The sequence below is a fragment of the Marmota marmota genome, unplaced genomic scaffold (assembly GCF_001458135.2).
Source record: "Marmota marmota marmota unplaced genomic scaffold, marMar, whole genome shotgun sequence".
Classification (NCBI taxonomy): Eukaryota; Metazoa; Chordata; class Mammalia; order Rodentia; family Sciuridae; genus Marmota; species Marmota marmota.
The window spans coordinates 3,296,604-3,317,409 of record NW_025999842.1 but is presented as its reverse complement, the minus strand read 5'-3'; the positions used below and the strand labels follow the sequence as shown (position 1 = coordinate 3,317,409).

The 20,806-nt window shown below is 34.4% G+C and overlaps 1 protein-coding gene across 2 annotated transcripts in view; it reads right to left on the bottom strand.

Annotated features, from left to right (window-relative positions):
* Positions 1 to 18,485, bottom strand: part of Ttk (TTK protein kinase) — a 37,429-nt gene extending 18,944 nt beyond the window's left edge. Inside the window, exons 1-13 of one of the 2 annotated variants that reach the window (XM_015498939.2) lie at positions 18,404 to 18,485; positions 17,194 to 17,341; positions 15,867 to 16,089; positions 15,309 to 15,415; positions 10,349 to 10,492; positions 9,756 to 9,870; positions 9,537 to 9,609; positions 9,356 to 9,450; positions 7,646 to 7,763; positions 6,546 to 6,666; positions 3,225 to 3,373; positions 1,959 to 2,095; positions 514 to 655 (exon numbers count right to left, since the gene is read on the bottom strand). In XM_015498939.2, the coding sequence (XP_015354425.1) occupies positions 514 to 655; positions 1,959 to 2,095; positions 3,225 to 3,373; positions 6,546 to 6,666; positions 7,646 to 7,763; positions 9,356 to 9,450; positions 9,537 to 9,609; positions 9,756 to 9,870; positions 10,349 to 10,492; positions 15,309 to 15,415; positions 15,867 to 16,089; positions 17,194 to 17,323 (1,554 nt within the window). In that variant the 5' untranslated portion in view covers positions 17,324 to 17,341; positions 18,404 to 18,485. The remainder of the gene's footprint in view (positions 1 to 513; positions 656 to 1,958; positions 2,096 to 3,224; positions 3,374 to 6,545; positions 6,667 to 7,645; positions 7,764 to 9,355; positions 9,451 to 9,536; positions 9,610 to 9,755; positions 9,871 to 10,348; positions 10,493 to 15,308; positions 15,416 to 15,866; positions 16,090 to 17,193; positions 17,342 to 18,403) is intronic. The other variant, XM_048801461.1, reaches the window with a different exon arrangement.
* Positions 18,486 to 20,806: the final 2,321 nt, after the last annotated feature.

Below are 20,806 nucleotides of genomic sequence, written 5' to 3'. Positions count from 1 at the left end.
CCATTTTATAGATGAAAAAATGAACACAGAAAATTTACATAACTTGCAAAAAATCACACAGCTAGCAAGCAGGGAAGCCAAGACTCATGCCCAGTCAGTGTACAAGGCCCATGTTTTCTACCAGTATTAGAATCACTAATAAACAAATTAGAGTCACTAATAAACAAATTTTAGTTACTGGTGTCAAGGGTGTCTAATTATTTTTTCAAATGACAATGCAATTGACTCACCAGCAAAATTTTTTGTTAGCTTAACATCAATTATCAGAGAAATTTTATTCAGCTAGTCAAACTGGAGCTGAATTAATGATAAAAGCTTCATTAGCTTCTTTAATAACTAACCTCTCAATAACACGGGGCCCATACTTATTGGAATATCAAAAAGGTTTGGCTTATTGGGAATAAAAATGGACAAAATCTTGAAGACTTTTTGTGAAAACTATTTCAATACTGTAAAAAAATAAACTCTATGAAAGTGATTAACATATACTATCATAAACAAAGTTTAATGAACCTGTAAGTTTTGAAGAGGAGTAGCGAGCACTTGCTGCTGCTGCTGCTGCTGCTGCTGCTGTTGGAAACAGGCAAGCCGGCTGTATGGTGTTGATGATGGACACACAGGTGGAAAATCATTCTTTACAACTGGAGTTCTAAAACTAGGAAAGCATTTTTTTTCTTACTTTAAAATACAAAACTCTGATTAAGCTTTCATGTATTTTGAAAGGTTTATTTATACTTAAAACTGCTACAAACAGAACCCAAGTTAGTTTTCAAAATATAATTGATTTTTATTTTAAGTTACACTACCACCACCAGATATATTATTTTGGGAATTCTTCCTGAAATAAATTTTTTGTTCCAATAAGAAATCCTTGTCAGTAAAATAAATAAGATGGCAGCTAACAGATGTGGTTAGGACTATTTTGTAAGAATTTAGTCAAAGCACAAGATCATTTATGACTCATGATAAATTTTATGAGTGTTTTTAAATGGTACAATGTTATATAATGGTTCTCTAGAAATATCTGAGAGCCAATTATATCATCAGAGGAGTTTGGTCCTTGACTTTGTATCTGTTCAGTATACCTTGGCATTTTCTCCTGTTTGCTATTATATTTTCAATATCTAGAACAGTATCAGGCACCAAGGAGGTCTACAAATATCTATTAACAATAAATGATCTAGTATCATAAGAAATACCTACCTAATTATTTTAGCTAGCAATCAAAGATAAGATATTCTACATGTAGTAAAATTAAGCAATATAGCAAATTTATATTAAATAGTAAGATTCTGGTTTATAAAAGGCCAGTTCTAATTATGATCAAAGATAATATGATGGAAATGAAAAGCCAAAGGCACCAAGGATATAAATTGTCCCCTAAAACATTATAAATACTGTAAAAGTACATCTACTGGCTGAAGGTTATGATATATATTTTTTCTTTGAAATGTCAATCACTTGTTTTTGCAATATCCCTCATGCTTCCTGTTAATCAGCACTGACCACACTATTTCTTCACTCATCCCTCATTCCTATCCACTCAAGGCTTACACTTTTGAATAGCTGAACTATGTGAACGATTCCATCGATCTCTTCCAGAAATTATCACATTCCAATTAACACTTACTGTGCTAAAACATTTATCCACCTTTATCTACTCTAATCTCCCTTTAAAATATCTCTCAGTTAGAGAGGCAGCCATGTTGAAACACACGGTTATCAAGAAGGTTTACGTCCTTCGACGCTTTACAGTTTGTAAATACAGGTTATAATATTGCAAAGATTACGTGCATAGCAATAGTTAAAAATATATATTATTATAATGATCTTCCTCTTCACATTTTACAGATGAAGGAACAGAAAAATTAACAGAGCAGGAATCAACCTTTTGGCCCCAAAGCTTCTTATTTCTATCTTTCACCCTGAATTCTGAGTGAAGTATTAAAAGTAATTACCAGCTCATGTAATCATCCAAGGTATTGCTACTGGGCGTCTGACAAATAGATTTTGGATCAATCCATTTAGGTGCTGACATTGGAGGTGACTGCTTTGAAAATGAAACGACAGGCTGCTCAACAGTGGCATGTTTCTGCTAAAAGAAAATTTCAAAGACAATGATTCAGAGTTTTTAGTCTTCTGTTCAATAGTTTTAGAAACATTATAACTTTTTAAAGAAAATAAGAATATAAAAAACAAAAGCATACTAAAACAGGTAGGCACATATATTTTAGACTTTCGATAACTTTATAGTATAGCTTTTACTCCAAACTCTTAAACCTAACATATTCTGCCCAAATTCATTATAAGTATGGTATACAAAATTGTTTAACAAATAAGGACCTAAGATCCTTCCCTGATCAGACCTATTATACCAGGTATTAAACTTTTGTACTCTAGAACAGCAGGAACTGGTAATATAGCTCAATAGTAGAGCAGGTGCTTAGCATACATGGGGCTTTTGGTTCAATCCCAAGTATTAAAAAAAAAAAAGTTCTTTAATCAATAAGAATACATCACACCCCCAAATGTAGCCAAATATTAATGATTTAGTAAAAATTGGGAAAATGCTTGTGTTCCTATCTCTCATAAGAGACAAAGCCTGCAGAATTCATCTCATACAAATCTCAAAGGAGATGAACATCCTCTACAGGAGGGATCATCAAGTTACAGCTTACAGACTAAATCTGGCCTGCCAACTAATTTTGCAAAAAAGTTTTATTGGAATATGTCTATGCCCATTTGTTTACATATGATCTATAGCCATTTTCATGTTCTAATGTCGGAGTTGAAAAGCTGCAACAAAGACCATGTAGCCTGCAAAGACTACTAACCCTCTATAGAAAGTTTACGAACCCCTGTGCTAATGCATCTTAGCCAAATGGGGAACCCTATTTTGCTCGAAAACTCTTAGTAACTAAACTCTCTACGAAGGTTCACTTCATGATGTGGACAGTTTTAGTTTTATAAAATATTTATAGTTACTTCGATTAAAGTGAATTTCAACCCATGATTCCACTTTAAGCTCTTGAGAACCACAACAGATAAATCTATTCTACTGTCAACTCCACACTATAGTCCATTTATGTTTTGAAGAAGGCTTAAAAAACAACAAAAAATGCCACATAACTATTTAACAAAAGAAAATACTTCACATATCATCAAAGTTCAGAAATACATTATGAGTAATAGCAACATTGTACTTTAAGGCAAAAGAAAGTTACCTCTATATCAGTCTTTGGGGTTACATTCGGAATATGCCACTGATTTGAAAAGGTAACAGGATTCGGGTTCACACATTCTGACTTCCTCTTAGATTGCCATTGTTTCTGATTACTTTCTGGAACCTTTGGTTCTTGGTGGTCTTTCATTTCTGAAATTGTATTTGTTGTTGTCATTAAAAATCAAGAATATATGACGATAACAATACTAAATCAAGGTATGGTGGCACCCGGCTGTAGTCCCAGGTACTTAGAAGGCTAAGGTGGAGGCTCATATGAACCCCTGAGTGTGTGATCAACCTGGGCACCATAGCAAGACCCCCTGTTTCAAATAAACTAGAGAATAAAAACTAGGCCTAAGAAAATAGAACATGTTACAAAACTATTTGATTTTAGTTTTTAAAAACAGAAAAAAGATAAATTAAAAGCTTTAAGCTAGCCACTGACAATATGCTTTTAGCAAGTCAATTTTACAAAGCTGCAACACTGCCACCTAACTAAACTGTTTTTTCAGACCATTCCAGACTTAAATGCTTCTGTTGTTTACCAGTAAACATAAATAAAAAATTTAAAACACACACATTATAAAAATCTTATTAGTAAAGAGAAAAGAATTCATCACTTTTCATGGTTTAACATAAAAATTTTACTTTATACTAGCCAAGAATTTACTCTCTTAAATGCCCGTATACAAAAATACCTCAATAATATATTTAATATAAATAATAAAATTTTATTTCTTTCATGATCATAGATGCAAAAATCCTAAACAAAATACTAGCAATTTATATCCAAAAAAGAAAATAAGTTGTATACAAATTGGCTTTATCCCTAAATGAAAGTTCAGTTAAGTTAGCAATGTCAAAGTGTCTAAATAAAATCAATAAGTAAAAAATCAATTGTATTTTTAAACATTAGCAAAAGGGTAGAAGAGTTTTTTTTTTTTTAAGTTCTCATTCATTATCAAAGCATTGAAAAATATCAGATATCCTAAAATAAATCCAGCAAAAGGTATGCAAGATCTCTACACAGAAAAGGATTCTCACTATTTTAAATGAAAGGATGTGTTAGGTTAGTGGGCTGGAAAGGAGGACACTTAAGATGTCAATTTCTCCCAGATTTCCTTATAGGTTCAATTAGATTTCAGTTAAATTTCCAGTTTTAAAAAAATAGAAACTGACACAGAGATTCTGGTATTTATATAAAACTCCAAAAGGCTTTAAGCCAAAATATCCTTGAATAACAAAGCTGGAAGATTTATACTGACAGACATGAAGATCAGTAATGAAGAAAGTATTTACATAAAGACAAAAGAAAACTACGGAATGGAACAGACTCCAAACCAGACACCTAGAACTACCTAATTTACAACAATTCAGAAAGTTCTAAGAGGATCTTCTCAAGAAATGCTGTGATGTCCGTATGAGAAAAAAATAAAACTTGGCACTTGATCTTACAGTTATATAAATATTTCCAAGTTAAATATAATGCTAAATATGAAAGGTAAAAAAACACTGTCTAAAAAATATGAAATTATCTTTATGACCTTGACAGAGAAAGATTTGATTAAAACACAGAAAGAACTCACCACAAAGTCAAAGGTTAATAAATTAAGTGCAGCAAAATTAAGAAATTTGGGCTGGGGTTGCATTTATCTACAACTAAAAAATATATAAAAAGAAAAAAAATTAAGAATTTCATTTTATCAGGTCTTCACCACAGATGGGAGAAGTTACTTGCAATATATATCCAACAAAGTATATTTATATCATATAATACTTCTTTAAAAATCAATGAGGGCTGGAGACATAGCTTACTAGTGGAATGCCTGCTCAGCATGCACAAAGACCTGGGTTCCATCTCCAGCACCGACAAAAAAAACCCAAATAAATAAAAACAAAAGTAAATGAGAAAAAGAAACAAAAATCAATAGAAAAATTATCAAAACTCAAGTATTTCACAAGAGAATATTAAAGTAGACAATTAACATAAAGATGTTCAATAGCAGACAGTAAAGAAATACTAATTACCAGTCAAGGGTCAGTACAACCATTTTGGTAATTTTGGCACCATTTACAAAACCTGAGCATATCATCTCTGTGTCCCAACAATCCCACTCTTAGAATACACTCAATAGAAATATGTGCATATGGGAATCAAAGACAAACCAAAAATATCTAAATCATCATTACTTATTAGATAAAAAGTTGTTTTCCATAAATATTTGGATAAATTATAGTATATTATGGTTTGGCTATGATGTGTCCCCTGAAAGCACCTGTGTTAAATTATGAGAGCTGTAACCTCATCAGTCCCTCCAACTTTGATAGAACAAACAGGATGGTAACTATAAGCAGGTGGGGCATGGCTAGAGGAGGTAAGTAAAGCAGGGCATGCCTGAAAGGGTCCATCTTCGCTGCAGCTCCCCCCCTTGCTTTCTGTTTCCTGGCCAACACCATTAAAGCAGCATTCCTCCTTCAGGCCCTTCTGCCATGATGCTCTACCTTACCTTGGGCCAGAGCAAATGAGTCAGTGGCCCATGACTGATCCTCTGAAACCACAAGCCAAAATGAATTTTTCCTCCTATAAGTTGTTCTTGACAGGTATTTTGGTCACATCAGTAAGAAGCTAACACAAAGTATATTCAATATAATGAAGCTGGGCATGGTGGCCCACACCTGTAATTCTAGCAACTCAGGAGGCTAAGGCAGGAGGATCTCAAGTTTAAGGCCAGCCTCAGCAACTTAGCAAGAACCGGTCTAAAGAAAAGAAAAGAATAAGAGGAAAAGAAAAGGACTAGAGATACATCTAGCTCAATGATAAAAAACAATAAAAATATCAGATGCCATAAAAGTATGGATGAGTTCCATAAACAATGGGTGATGAATGAAGCAGACACAAGAGAACAGACTATCTTTCATTCTATGCAACCTGCTTGGGACCTTGTCTTACTCATTTACATACCCCTAGAACATTTATCACAGTATCCATGGAGTGAAAAATCAACTGTCAAATCTAAAATGAGAGGGAGGGCTATCAGACAGAAACAGCTTCTATGTCCTTTCCAGAAATCATCTGGCAAGCCAACTGAAAACATAACTTAGTTCCATTTTATTTTCCTTCTTCTTTTCCTTTTAAATAAACTTCCTTTGCTACAAGATGCAATACTTTCCATGCACTTTATATACGTAAACTGAAATACAAGGTAAAGGAAGACAGACGCTATTTCATATTGCAATTCTCACATTCAATTATAATCTGCTTTTTCCAGGTACAAAGTGGCCTTCTTAAAGAAATAAAATGTTTGGATTCTGTCACTCTTACCTTCTAATTTATTTAGAAGACTTGATTCAGTTTTATTCTTCAGGGTTATTGAATCAGTAATAAGTTCAGAACTCTTTTCATCTGACTCCACAGGTTCCTTGGAAAGGGTATTTTTAACAGACTACATGGGAAAAAAATTTTCGAATAAAGTCCCATGAGTAGTAGTAGTAATTTGACTTATTGTTAAATATACTAGAATCTTCTTTATGTGAAAAGATTCACAAACTCCCACTACATAAACTTCTATTAATAAACTATTGATTGCCTGAATTATTTATTAGAGCAATAGGAAGGATCATAACCATAAATTAGGCCAATTTTCTTCCAAGGGACATATTGATCAATTGCTAAAATATATTTCACATAAAAAGAAAAGGGTTAGAAAGTTTCGATCCAAATACAATAAGCCTCACCAAAAATAACACCATTCATAAAAATTAACATGTGCATAACTCTTAAGACAGAAGTTCTAAATCCAGAGAGTAAATTTTGGGACACAATTACACACTATGCTCTGAGATTGTTGGGATTCGAAACATAATAATATTTTAAAGCATAGGTCATGAAAGAGTGGCATTATAAAAATTATAATACTGAAAAGACTCACATTACAATGCCAGGGACTTACAGTATAATAAAAAATCATACTGTACCAGGAAAATAAATTTATTTCCTGCCTTTGAAGTTCATACAGAGTTGCTCTGCCATATTAGAAGTTTTGACCATTTTTGCCCTCACCTTGGCCCTCACATACTTTGGTTTTTGTTTAAGATACTTTACGAGAATCACATAATTAAAGGAAAACCGGAAATAATAGTTTCCCCAATATCCCCAAATACAGGCCCATTAATCTGATTAAATACATGCCTAATAAATGTTACTTGATGGTTTTCCTAAGAGATAGCTGATCCTCACTCTATCACCTTAATCTTCAAGAAACAGAGTCTAGGACTTCTGTACCACTTCCCATGAGTGGTCCCACATCTCTTGTTTGAGGAGAAACTATTGGAGACATATAAACTTTGTATCCTTTCCCCAGAAAAATCTCCCTGCTAGATCAGGAACTCTTACTTCATATAAAGATTTAAAAAGTAAAATACCTTTAAACTTCTCCTTTCATGGGAATCCTTTCCACTTAGTTTAGATACAGCCACATTCAAATCTCGGCATTCTGATCCAGGCACATTCAAATCTCGGCATTCTGATCCAGAGATCTGTCTATTTCCCATGAAACAAAATAATTTCCATATTTAATTTGAAATTAATTTTAATGTATTTATTCACTTTAAAGTTGGTTTTTTAAACAAATTATATATTTTTTTAATTGGAAAAATTCCCTCTTAAAAAGTCATTAGATAACTGATTCTAACATAAAGGTAACTATGCTAAAAATTATATATTCAGCAATGACAAATGTGATAAAGAGATAGGTGATTGCCAACATCTTCATTACATATAAGCAACAGCTGGAGTTAAGGTAAGCATGTGGGAAAGGAGAAGTATGTAGGTAAAACTAGATTTCAAATGGCAAAAAGCTTTAAAGATAAGAGCCAGGGATGAATACTTTTGTGGGCACCTCCACAGTATCTAACATGCAGGCTATCACAACAATAGGAAGAATATGGCTGGAGTTTGGGGAGACTTTTGTTTTTATTTTGTTTTGTTTTTGAATAGGAGTGAGAGAAAGTGTCCTTCATATTTCAATGATATATTTGAAATGGAGCAATAAGATGAAATAAAGATTATGAAGCTTAACCTTGACAAACAAAATGCCTTTTTAATATTAGTATTGAGTCAAGTCCTAAATTAATTATTGAAAACATTGGTTAAAGACAATCAATTGTGTTTCCCAAGTTTATTTGCAAAATGATTCTCTGGAATCCAAGGAGCCTTTTCCATCTAATAATATTACAAATGGTGGCTGCAGTTAAGAATAAATCAGAAACACTACTTTAGTTGAGACAAAACATTATGTTCCTATTTCTTCTAAGGAAATAAGCACTCAAATTGAGGAAAGAGGAACATATTGGATGTGATGAATAATATTTCACTATCTAACTTGTCCCATATTTTTGTTATTGTTGTTCTTAATTAAAGAGACAGGGGTATTACCCTGCTGCTCAGGCTGGCCTGAACATCTGGGTTCAAGGGATCCTCTTGGCTAAGCCTTCCCTGTAGCTAGGACTATGGGTGTGTGCCAATGCACCCTTCTGGCAGCTCATTAACCTGTTCTGTCTCTTTTGTCCATGCTGGACTTGAACCCAGGACCTTGTGCATTTTAAGTACATGTTCTACCAGAGCTATCATCAGCCCCAATTCTTGAAGCTCTCATTAATTAACTCCCATTGATTCATCCCCTTGAAATAGCTGGAAAAGACATTTGTTCGCACCTTCTACCACGATAACGACTTCAAATGCTCTAGAAAGAATCTTATCAGAGAAGCTACCCATAAACAAGAAATGCTCAAATATAGAAATTTTAATTCCACCAGTATATGTAGCCATTTAAGCTTCATGTTAATACTTCTTTTATAACATGTTTCCTAATAAAACATGTTTTTAAATAATTCTTTGAGTGAATATTTTTAATGAGTGAAAAGGCAAAAGAAAAAAGAAAGAAAGAAATCAATTTTACTACTCATTGTTTTGTTCCTGACAGAACAAAAAGGTTACAATAAAAAACTCAGTAACTCCTAATACTGAAGAAAATTTACACTCAATTACTATTGCTAACAAAAAAAACTTGAAGACCATTCTACCATCAATATTTTAAATATAAACAAATTTAAAAAGTTAAAACTCAAACATACCTTTTTGTAAAACTTGGCACAGCTGAATTATCTGTCTTCATGTGATAATCTGGGCTATTTAGAAGGTTAACTGGAACTCTTCCAAATGGGCACGACTAAAAATGTTTTGAAAAATAAAGTAACCACTGGGAAATAGAGGCTTCAGTACCACCTTGATCAAAGCAAATCAAAAATAACTTACCCGTTTAGTTTTGTTAGATTGTTTCAAGGGATTTCGATGACCTACTTCTGCATCTTGTGGGGGTATGTTCTCTCTAGATGAAAAGAAAATATCCCCAATTTCTCAAATATGGATATGTATTTCCACTTACTGCTAAACAGTGTTATCATACTTACGTGAAACATGTATGTAGGCATATTTATATAAAATGAGCATGTAAATCTGATTCAGTTTTCTTACCCATACAAAAACCTGGCTTTAGGAGCCTGTCCTCTGGAATCACAACTAATGTTCCTATTCTGTAAATGTCCAAGCGAACTGGCGAATGATTCTCGAGCGGTTAGTACTATAGATGCTGTAAAAATTTCAAAACTATAAGTAAATTATAACATGTAGAATACATAAAAAAGTAATTTCACAAATAAGAATATTTTAAAAGTCAATTTATAATACACACTATCCTACATGTAAGATATGTAGACATGAAGATATTATCAAGATAATTATAAGTACCTCTTGAAATTCTCCTTAAGTATATAACTGTCTTTCAAGTTAAAAAAAAAAAATTATCTATTTCTAAAACAAAAATACAGTCTCTTGCTTAGATCAAGTTATTTTTAATGTGTTACCAATGAAATTTTGATTAGGATAAAAAGATAAATTTCAACAAGTACTAAACATTGTTTTACTTCTAAGAGTTTTACCTCCTTTACAGTTGCAATTTAATCTTATATTTTAATCCTTTTATAGAAATATTTTTCTATAAAATATCATCTGGAACCCTTAATTTGAACTGCTACCTACTCAGAAATGTATTAGCATACTATAGTTACCTGATAAACTCTTCTTTTCCTCCTCTGAAAGTAGCTGCACTTTTTGGAGGTTTAAATTACGGATGGCAATTTCCAGCATTTCTAGTGGTACTGCTCCACTTTCTACAGCTTTATGAAGAAGTTGTTTACTTTTTTTTAAATTGCCTAACAAATAAAAAATAATTATCATTTTATGTAATGGTCTTCACCCCTACCCCTAGGTATTCATTTATTCATCAGGACCTAGGATAAAAATTTAAGACATCCAAAACTATTTCTTCCAAGATTCATGTACTTTATTTCATAGGCAAATAAGCAATCTCTCATTTCTCATGAATAAAATTAACTTTTCTGATAAGAATTCATGTTAAAATGATTTTATTGTGAAATGTACAATTGATGTAACTGTATTAATTTATCATCATTGTTATTTTCAGAATTAACTTAAGTTTAATGTAGTAGAAAAAAAAGATAACCCATAGGCCAATTACAGCAGTTAGAAATGTGAGGAAATGATAAGCTGCTCAAGTAGTCCTAAGAGCACACCATAAGTATCATTCATAATAACATTAGTCAATAAGGAAGGTTGATATCTTTTGCTAAAAGGACTCTTCTATCAAAACAATTTGTGTATAAACAATGTAAAGGTTAACCTGTAGCTGCCAGACTTAGCTATCAAACTTATCCCTAGAATATGATTTATAAATTTTGACAAAACAAAAAGTTGATTCTTTGAGAAAATAAAATTGACAAACTCTCAGCCATGCTAACAAAGAGAAGGAGAGAGAAAACTCAAATTACAAACATACATGATGAAAAAGAAAATATTATGACGGACATTACAGAAATACAGAAAATAATTAGAAATCATTTTGAAAACTTCTACTCCAATAAAATAGAAAATATCAAAGGCATCGACAAATTTCTAGAGTCATATGATATGCCAAAATTGAATCAGAATGATATATAGAATTTAAACAGATAATTTCAAGCAATGAAATAAAGACTCCATCAGAAGCCTACCAACCAAGAAAAGTCCAAGACTGGATGGACACACAGACCTTTAAAAAATAACTAATACCAATACTCTTCAATTTATTTCAGGAAACAGAAAAAGAGGGAACACTTCCAAACTCATTCTATGAGGTCAATATCATTCTGATTCCAAAACCAGGCAAAGACACATCAAAGAAAGAAAACTTCGGCCCAATATCTCTAATGAATATAGATGCAAAAATTCTCAATAAAATTCTGGCAAATCAAATACAAAAACATAGTTCACCATGATCAAGTAGGGTTCATCCTAGGGATGCAAGGTTGGTTCAACATATGGAAATCAATAAATGTAATTCATCACATCAATAGACTTAAGAACCATATGATCATCTCAATAGATACCGAAAAAGCATTCGACAAAATATAGCACCCCTTCATGTTCAAAACGCTAGAAAAACTAGGGATACCAGGAATATATCTCAACATTGTAAAAGCTATCTATGCTAAACCCCAGGCCAACATCATTCTAAATGGAGAAAAATTAAAGCATTCCCGGAACACAAAAGGGATACCCTATTTCACCACTTCTATTTAACATAGTTTTGGAAACACTGGACAGAGCAAATAGACCAAAGAAATTAAAGAGATACAGATAGGGAAAGAAGAACTCAAATTAGCACTATTTGCCGATGATATGATTTTATACCTAGAAGACCCAAACAATTCCACCAGAAAACTTCTAGAACTAGGAAAATGAGTTCAGGAAAGTAGCAGGATACAAAATCAACATCCATAAATCAAAGACATTTCTGTATATCAGTGGCAAATCCTCTGAAAGAGAAATAAGGCAAACTACCCCATTTACAATAGCCTCAAAAAAATAAATAAATAAAATACTTGGGAATCAACCTAATAGAAGAGGTGAAAGATGAATGCTAAAGAAAGAAAATAAGAAGACCTGAGAAGATGGAAAGATCTCCTTTGTTCTTGGATAGGCAGAATTAATATTGTCAATGACCATACTACTACCAAAAGCATTATACAGATTTAATGCAATCCCAATCAAAATCCCAATGACATTCCCCATAGAAATAGAAAAAGCAGTCATGAAATTCATCTGGAAAAATAAGAGACCCAGAATAGCTAAAGCAATCTTTAGCAAGAAAAGTGAAGCAGGAGGTATCACTATACCAGACCTTAAACTGTACTACAGAGCAAAAGTAACAAAAACAGCATGGTATTGGCACCAAAACAGACTGGTAGACCAATGGTACAGAATAGAGAACACGGAGACTAACTCACATAATTATAGTTATCTTAGATTAGACAAAGGCACCAAAAATGTACTTTGGAGAAAGACAGCCTCTATAACAAATGGTGCTGGGAAAACTGGAAATCCATATGCAACAAAATGAAATGAAATCCCTATCTCTCACCATGCATAAAACTCAACTAAAAGTGGATCAAGGACCTAGGAATTAAACCAGAGACTTCTGCACCTATAGAAGAAAAAGCAAGCCCAAATCTCCCATCATGTTGGATTAGGCCCCAACTTCTTTAATAAAACTCTTATAGCATAAGAATTAAAATCAATAATCAATAAATGGGATGGATTCAAACTAAAAAGCAATCAGTAAGGTGAATAGAGAGCCTATAGCTTGGGAGCAAATTTTTACCACGTGCACATCAGATAGAGCACTAATCTCTAGAGTATATAAAGAACTCAAAAAGCTAAACACCAAAAAAAAAAAAACCCAAATAACCCAATCAATAAATGGGCCAAGGAACTGAACAGACACTTCTCAGAAGGTGACATACAATCAATCAAAAAATATATGAAAAAATGTTCAACATCTCTAGTAATTAGAGAAATGCAAATCAAAACTACTCTAAGATTTCATCTCACTCCAATCATAATGGCAGCTATTAAGAATACAAACAACAATAAGCGTTGGCGAGGATGTGGGGAAAAAGGCACACTCATACATTGCTGGTAGGACTGCAAACTGGTGCAGCCAATATGGAAAGCAGTATGGAGATTCCTTGGAAAACTAGGAATGGAACCACCTTTTGACCCAGCTATCCCACTCCTCGGTTTATACCCAAAGGACTTCAAAACAGCATACTACAGGGACACAGCCACATCCATGTTTATAGCAGCACAATTCACAATAGCTAAACTGTGGAACCAACCTAGGTGCCCTTCAGTAGATGAATGGATAAAGAAAATTTGGTATATACACACAATGTAATATTACTCACCAATAAGAGAGACTAAAATCATGGCATTTACAGGTAAATGAATGGAGTTGGAGAATATAATGCTAATGAAGTTAGCCAATCCCCAAAAAACAAATGTCAAATGTTTTCTCTGATATAAGGAGGCTGATTCAGAGTGGGATTGGGAAGGGGAGCATGGGTGGGAGGAGAAGGGAGAGGGCATGGCATAGGAAAGACTGTGGAATAAGATGAATATCATTACCCTAAGAACATGTATGAAGACACAAATGGTGTGAATATACTTTGTATACAACCAGAAAAAAAAATTTAAAAACAATTGGACTTTGTGGGGAAAAAAAAGATACCCTCTACTTTTTGACAGTCTACGAATTTTAAAGAATATGAACATAATTGGTATTGGCTAAATATACACATTTATTGAGAGTAGTGGAAGAATTTTATGTAACTGGGTATGTTAGGACAGCAAAAGGAAAGATAAGTTTCAATAAAAACAAGTAATTTGAGAACTTCAACACTGCTCAAAACAAATCACCATTTTTATCTTGAGGCTACTATCATTTTCAGTGGTGTAGTCTTTTTTTAATATAATAATTAAGAGATCAGGCTGGGGATATAGCTCAGTTGGTAGAGTGCTTGCCTCACATGCACAAGGCCCTCGTTCAGTCCCCAGCACCACAAAAAAAAAATAAATAAATAAAAATAAAAAATAAATAATTAAGAGATCAACAAAAATGTGTTCTAAAGACACAAAATTTATAGTTGCTGTTGAGAAGTCATATAACCTCAAAAAATTTTGAACTAGAATGGAGAGACAGAAAATCCTAAAGACCAGACCAAACTTATTCTAACATACAGGGAGGAGGAATCTATTTTTCTTTGTAGGAAAACGATAATTTAAAAAATATTAACACAACAGTATACACAATAGACCAAACATTCAGATTACTAGGATTCAGAAGTTATCTGTATAGGTGAAAGTTCAGGATTCACAAACCATCTCTGTGTTGTATAGAACTTCTCTGTAACTTCAATCCTGGAAAACTATGCAGTCCTAATTTAAGTACCATGGGGATTCTGCTCATGTTTATATTTATCACAGGCTGGTAAATGGGATCAGAGCTGTAGCTTAAACAAGGCAGAAGGAAAACAGGAAGACTTGACCAGAGGATATATCCAAAGACCCCAGAAAGATGAAAAAAGGGAGAAAAGACTAAGGAATGGCCAAGCTAAAAATATTTGAAGAAAACAGAAGTCCTGGTCCTATCTAAAAGGTCTAGACTATAAAGAACCATGCAAGCAAAACTGATATTTTTATAGCAGTTTATTTTTTAAAGAACTACCATTAAATGTTACAGCTGTTTTAACATATACTCTGATGCTATGAAATCATAGTTTAAGAAAATCTTAGATCTAAGTTCTTGGTTAAATGTTTTATGTCCTTCATTCTATAAATCCACAGTGAAGAAGCTAATTTCCTTTAAATGTTTTCTAAATTCAACAGCACAAATACAATGTTCATACCTGCTTCTCTGGACTAATCCTTATTAATAGAAGAACCAGTATAATGAATACTCTGTATTTATGCTTAATTAGCACATTGACTTATTCTCATCTGATCAACTTTATATATATATAATTCAGCAAATCTCACTTGAATTCGAGCAAAATCTTAAGAAATCTTAAGATTTCTTACAACGGGATATTATATTTTACTTAGAATTTGGATTTGACATTCTCAGATTACCTTGAGACAGTTCAAATTGTGCAAACGATATATGCACAAAAGCAAATTTCTTGCAGTTTTCTCTGGCCATTTGAAAGTAGTCACGTGCATCATCTGGCTCTTGAATACTATAATAAAAGACCAGAGTCAAATTAAAACAAAAACAAAAGGACACAGCTACTTAAACATGATAATTTTTCATTGTGTTTTCCATGGGATATTGCTTTTTTCTATATGTAAAATTAAATACTAAGTTTTTAAAAATCTTTTTAGGTAGAGCCTAAAATATGAGTTCATTATCCCTCTTTACAATGTAGTTTCAAATTTTGTAATGTAGTCGCTTAAATGTAGTTAAAGGCTGGGTGTTGTGGCCCACCCACCCGTGATTCTAGCTACTTGTGAAGTTGAGGCAGGAGGAGTATAACTTGAAGGCCAGCATGGGCAGCTAAATGAGATCTTGGTTCAAAATAAAACAAAAAGAGGTCTGCAGATATAGCTCAGTGATAGAATGCTTACCTAGCCTATGTGAAGCCCTGGGTGCTGCACACACATAAAAATAACTAAAATGTGTATACTTACGCTTTTAATTCAGCAAATCTCACTTGAATTCGAGCAAAACTTTCATTTTGGCCATATTTATCTGGAGGAAGTGCTTCAATGGCTTGACTATACCGACCAATCAATTTATTTAAAAGAGCATCATTTAGGGGGACACTGTTTTTCTCTAATTTGAGCAAGAAATTCAACCAGTCCTCTGGGTTGTTTGCCATCATCATAATTTGGTTAACAGTTCCAGAGTTATCTGAATAAGGAGAACAAAATGTATCACATAAACTTCTTGCAATATTTTAAGATTTTAACAGTTCATAATGGGAAGTCCTCTATCAATGATATAATTTATTAAAAATTCAGAAGCTTATTGTTCTGTTCCTGACACACTTTCTTTACCACCTTACTCATTTAATAATTTTTCCACATACCTTAAACTTACTTGTAAAACAGTCAAAGAAACCACCTTTACAAAAGATATGAAACTGATATGGTCATTTTCTTCTTCCTCCAAGTTACTTACATTTCTCCTAGGGGTTCTATTAATTTTCTGTTCTCACCAACTACCCTGGTCTAGACCTTAAGAACTTAATAGGACTTCTTTGATTGTCATATTCTGTGGAACCCAAACCTACAGAATCAGCAAATACAATCTTCAGATATAATTTTCACACTGTAATGTATTTTTTACTTAATTTATTGATTGGTTAAGGTAACCTGAATTACAGTCTCCAGTTTATGATATTTTAGTCATTACTAAGCATTATTAAATTTAGATTTCCCAGAGAAATCACTATTCCTTAACAGCATAAAATCCTCACTTTTGTAAACAAAATTACTGTGTCTGCTTTTTACTAAAATATAGTATTCCAGACTTAGTGCTGCATGCCTGTAATGCCAGCAAATTTGGAGGCTGAGGCAGGAGGATCACACCTTCAAGGCCAGCCTGGGCAACTTAGGGAGCCCATCTCAAAATAAAAAATAAGGACTGGGGATACTCTTCAGTGTTAGAGCACTTGCCTATCATACCTGAGTCCCTGGGTTATATCCACAGCACTGCAAAAAATAATAAAATAAAAAACAAAAAAGGCTAGGGGTGTAACTCAGTTGGTAGAGCAACTCTGTGTTCAATCCTGAGTGTCACAAATAAGTAAATAAATAAGAACATAGGACATTCATAACTTTGCTTTTTTCGCTTTAAATTTAACTTGGTCTGATCTAATGAGTGAGCACTAATTACTGAGAAAAATACATTGTTAAAATTACTGAGAAAAGTACATTGTGGGTGGTTAACATCTCATTTCTTTACCTTAAAGAACACTCAATAAGTGGTTATTCAAAAAGAAAAAAAATTCACCTGTAGTATCAGCAGAGACTTTACTCAAACTTAGCTCATCAGTAAGATCTTCATTTTTAAATTTATTTTTAATATCTCTCATTATGGAATCAATTGTCAATTCTCTGCCACTTAAATCTTCAGCCTCCATTTCTAAGTTGCAACTAGCCTTTTAGAACGCAGAAGAAAAAAGCATTAGTTTTGAGGACACATTTAATGCTGCTATTATTCAAACAATGGACCCGACTTTGTAATTTATACAGAAAGGTTACCACTTTTCTTCCTAATATTACTTAGTGAAGTTACACTCTTAAGTCACAGCACAACACAAAATCATATGCCTCCTTTTAAACTTTCTATTTTTCTTCTATGCACGGAATGCCTTCCTTTTTTTAGAATGACTTTCTCTGGGCCACCTGAAAATTCCATCCTTTTTCAAAAAAAATACGACCAAGTGTTTTCTTGGATTGTGGCAGTAACAAAAAGAACGCTTTGGGTAATGTGAATAATGGTTCTTTTATTTAATTTGCTTTATTTGAATTAATCTTCATACTTAATGTGCTTTCACAGCAGAATATGAACATCACGACCCTTTATTAATAACTGGGATTTAGCAGATTTGTTCTTGTGTATACCAGTACGACTTGCTACATTAATCATTCTATACAAGAATCAATCGAAGTTACTACTATAGTATTGAGCATTTGCTAATCTGCATGATGGTGTTGGAACAACACAGTGAAGTCTTTCTTCCTGTCAATCTCATCTTTGTGAATCTTAAATATTAATCCAGTCATCCAGGTCACTAACAGTACTGCCACCCTGCCCTCGATAAAAAGGGGCGACAAAGTAGGCAGCAAGATATCACCCACCTCTGAAGTCAGGTTTGAAACTGTCAGAATACTGTCACAATCTCCTAACGAGAACGGACGAGAGGGACTGTATTTTGAGGAAAGTCTCCCGTGTAGGTGCCCCGCCTCGGCCTCTTTCCAGCGAGGTCTACACCCACTTTTCACTTCCTCAATAAACCCTTCTGTATCACCCCCACCCTCTTGATCGTCTGACGCAGGGAAACCTCTGTTTTTCTCCTGCTCTTTTAGCTGCGCCGCACGTCGTCTACTCAGTTCTGAGCCTCCCCGGTCTCGCCCCCACTTCTCATCGACCTGCGCCGCTAACGAGCTCCCACCCAGGACGCCACCGTTTTTTGGTGCGTCCGCGAGGCAGAACTTACCGCTCCTGGAAGCAAAGCTGTAGAGAAGAAAAGATGGAACCCAAGTCGCTCCCCGCAAACACATTTGAATCTCCCCGCCGCTACCGCCGTAACCTCGTATTGGTCACGGCTACTCACGTGGCAGCGTCTGACATGATTGGTTCCTGAGCGTCCGCCCCGCCTCTACCCTGCGTCCTTTAGCCGCGCCGGGGAGGGATTTGGACCTTGGCCCGGACCTAACTGCTGCTACGCTGACCCGCTTGAGCAGCGTTTGTAGTGGCGGAATGCTTTACCCAGGCAGGTGTGCCCTGGAGCCCTGTCGGCTGCCTTTTCTGTACTTTCTGGCTTAAACGGGCCGGATTTCTGGCAAGGAGTAGCCACTCCTGGGCGGAGCTGGCCGGGGGCGGGGACGACTGGTCCCCGCTCCTGTATCTAAATGGTGCGAGGTGGGTCTGCCTTTCACCCCAACATCCCTCCGTTTTCTTCGGATAGACAGCATGTAAGGACAAAGGATTTTTCACGGCGCTACCTACAGTTTTGTAGAATCTCTTTCGTTTTTATCCTTGAGCTTCCGTTTGTGCCCTCCCACTATCCTTAAATTATTGCTTGCCTGTCTTCAAGACAAGACCCTTCCCTCTGTAAAAATTCTGCATGGAACTTACATGCCAGACATAATTACCCTACTTAAATTCACTTTATCAGTTCCCCTGCCTTCTAGACTGTTCCACTTAAGGTCTCACTGCTCTGCTGCTAAATGGCTTTGAGGTTCAGGGCAACGGTTATCTCTTTTATCTTTGAAAGGAGAGATGCCTCTTTTGTGCAAGAATCATGACAAGTGCTCTGTGGTAGGATTGGTTCGTTGATTTGGGGTAGGTGTAGGAAACTTAACTGCAGCTGTTATTTATTAACTGCCATCCCAGCCAGCTTGAATTTTCTTCATCACTCCCCAGCCCCTGTACTGGGAGTTGAACCCAAGGGCGCTCTACCACTGAGCTACATCCCCGGGCCTTTTTATTTTTAAATACAAAAACATTTTTATTTTAAAATAAACATTTTTATTTTTTATTTACTTTTTTTTAATGCTACGTCTTTAAAATCCATTTGTTAAATTGTTCAGGCAATTTAACTGAAATTGGCGTCCTCCTGCTTCAGCCTCCCAAATTACTGGCCACTGCATCTAGCTGTCTTCATCCCTCAACCATATTTTTCCATATCTGTTGGGTATACATTTTTGCTTCAGCAAAACAAAATGTTTTACTGTAGCATGGTTCATTAACCATTAATCACTGCCTTTACTTTTTTGCATCTAACACTTGCTGTATTTGAAAGGAATTTATTATACCACCAGTTCTTAATTTCTTTCTTTGGGACCTAATCTCAAAGTGTACATTTTTTTTTCTGAAAATACTGCTCTGCTGGTGAATAACTTCATTCTAACACTTATGTTTAGTCACTAATTTGGTGATCTCCAGTCTTATATCTTTAAAATGCCGTCTTGATATTGCCTCCAAAATTTTTATCTCCAGCTGAGTTCTGTCTCCTGAACTACATCTTCAAATATTCATTGCCTACTTAACATCCTCTCTTAAATATCTCATAATTATCCTAAACTCAAAATGTCCAAAACTGAGGCCCTATTCTTCTTACTCAAATCTGCTTCTGACAAAACCTCTGTAAAAAATAACTTAATTATTCCAATTTTTAAGACCCAGAACCTTTGTGTCATCCCTTAGCCCACATCCAATTCATAAGCAGACTAGTCACAGTCTTATCACAAGATTTTCTGGAATGCTACCATTCTTCCTACCTCCACTGCTACCACTCTAGTAAAAAGTACCTTCTTCATTTACCAATATTACTCCAGTGGCCTCATGGCCGAGCTCCCAGCCTCTGCCCTTGCCTTGCCTCAGTTTATTATCCTTCACAGAACACTCTTAAATCAGATCATTTCCTCTGTGCTCAAAACCAGTACTCCCCCGTCTAGCTCAGAATAAAGAACTAAAGTCCCTATAATGGTCTAGAGTTGCTTGTTCAATATGCTATTATAAGGTACCCATGGTTATTGAGTGTTTGAATCTATTGCCATTGAGAAAATCAATTTTTAAATTAATCTTAATTAAAAACTGATATTTATTATAGTTATTGGAAAACTTTTCAAAAATCTTTTGTAGTTATAGGTAGACAGCATGTCTCTATTTTATTTACTTTTATATGGTGCTAAGGGTGAAACCCAGTTCCTCACATATGCTAGGCAAGCTACGGCCCCAGACCCTAGTTATTGAAAAACTTTTAAGCATACTTTCAAATTTACTTTTTGGTTTGTAACTTTTGTGAGATCTTAATGCAAATTAATATGGCTTTTGATTTTTTGATATGGCTAATGGAAAAATTGAAAAGTACTTGTGTGGTTTATGTTATACTTCC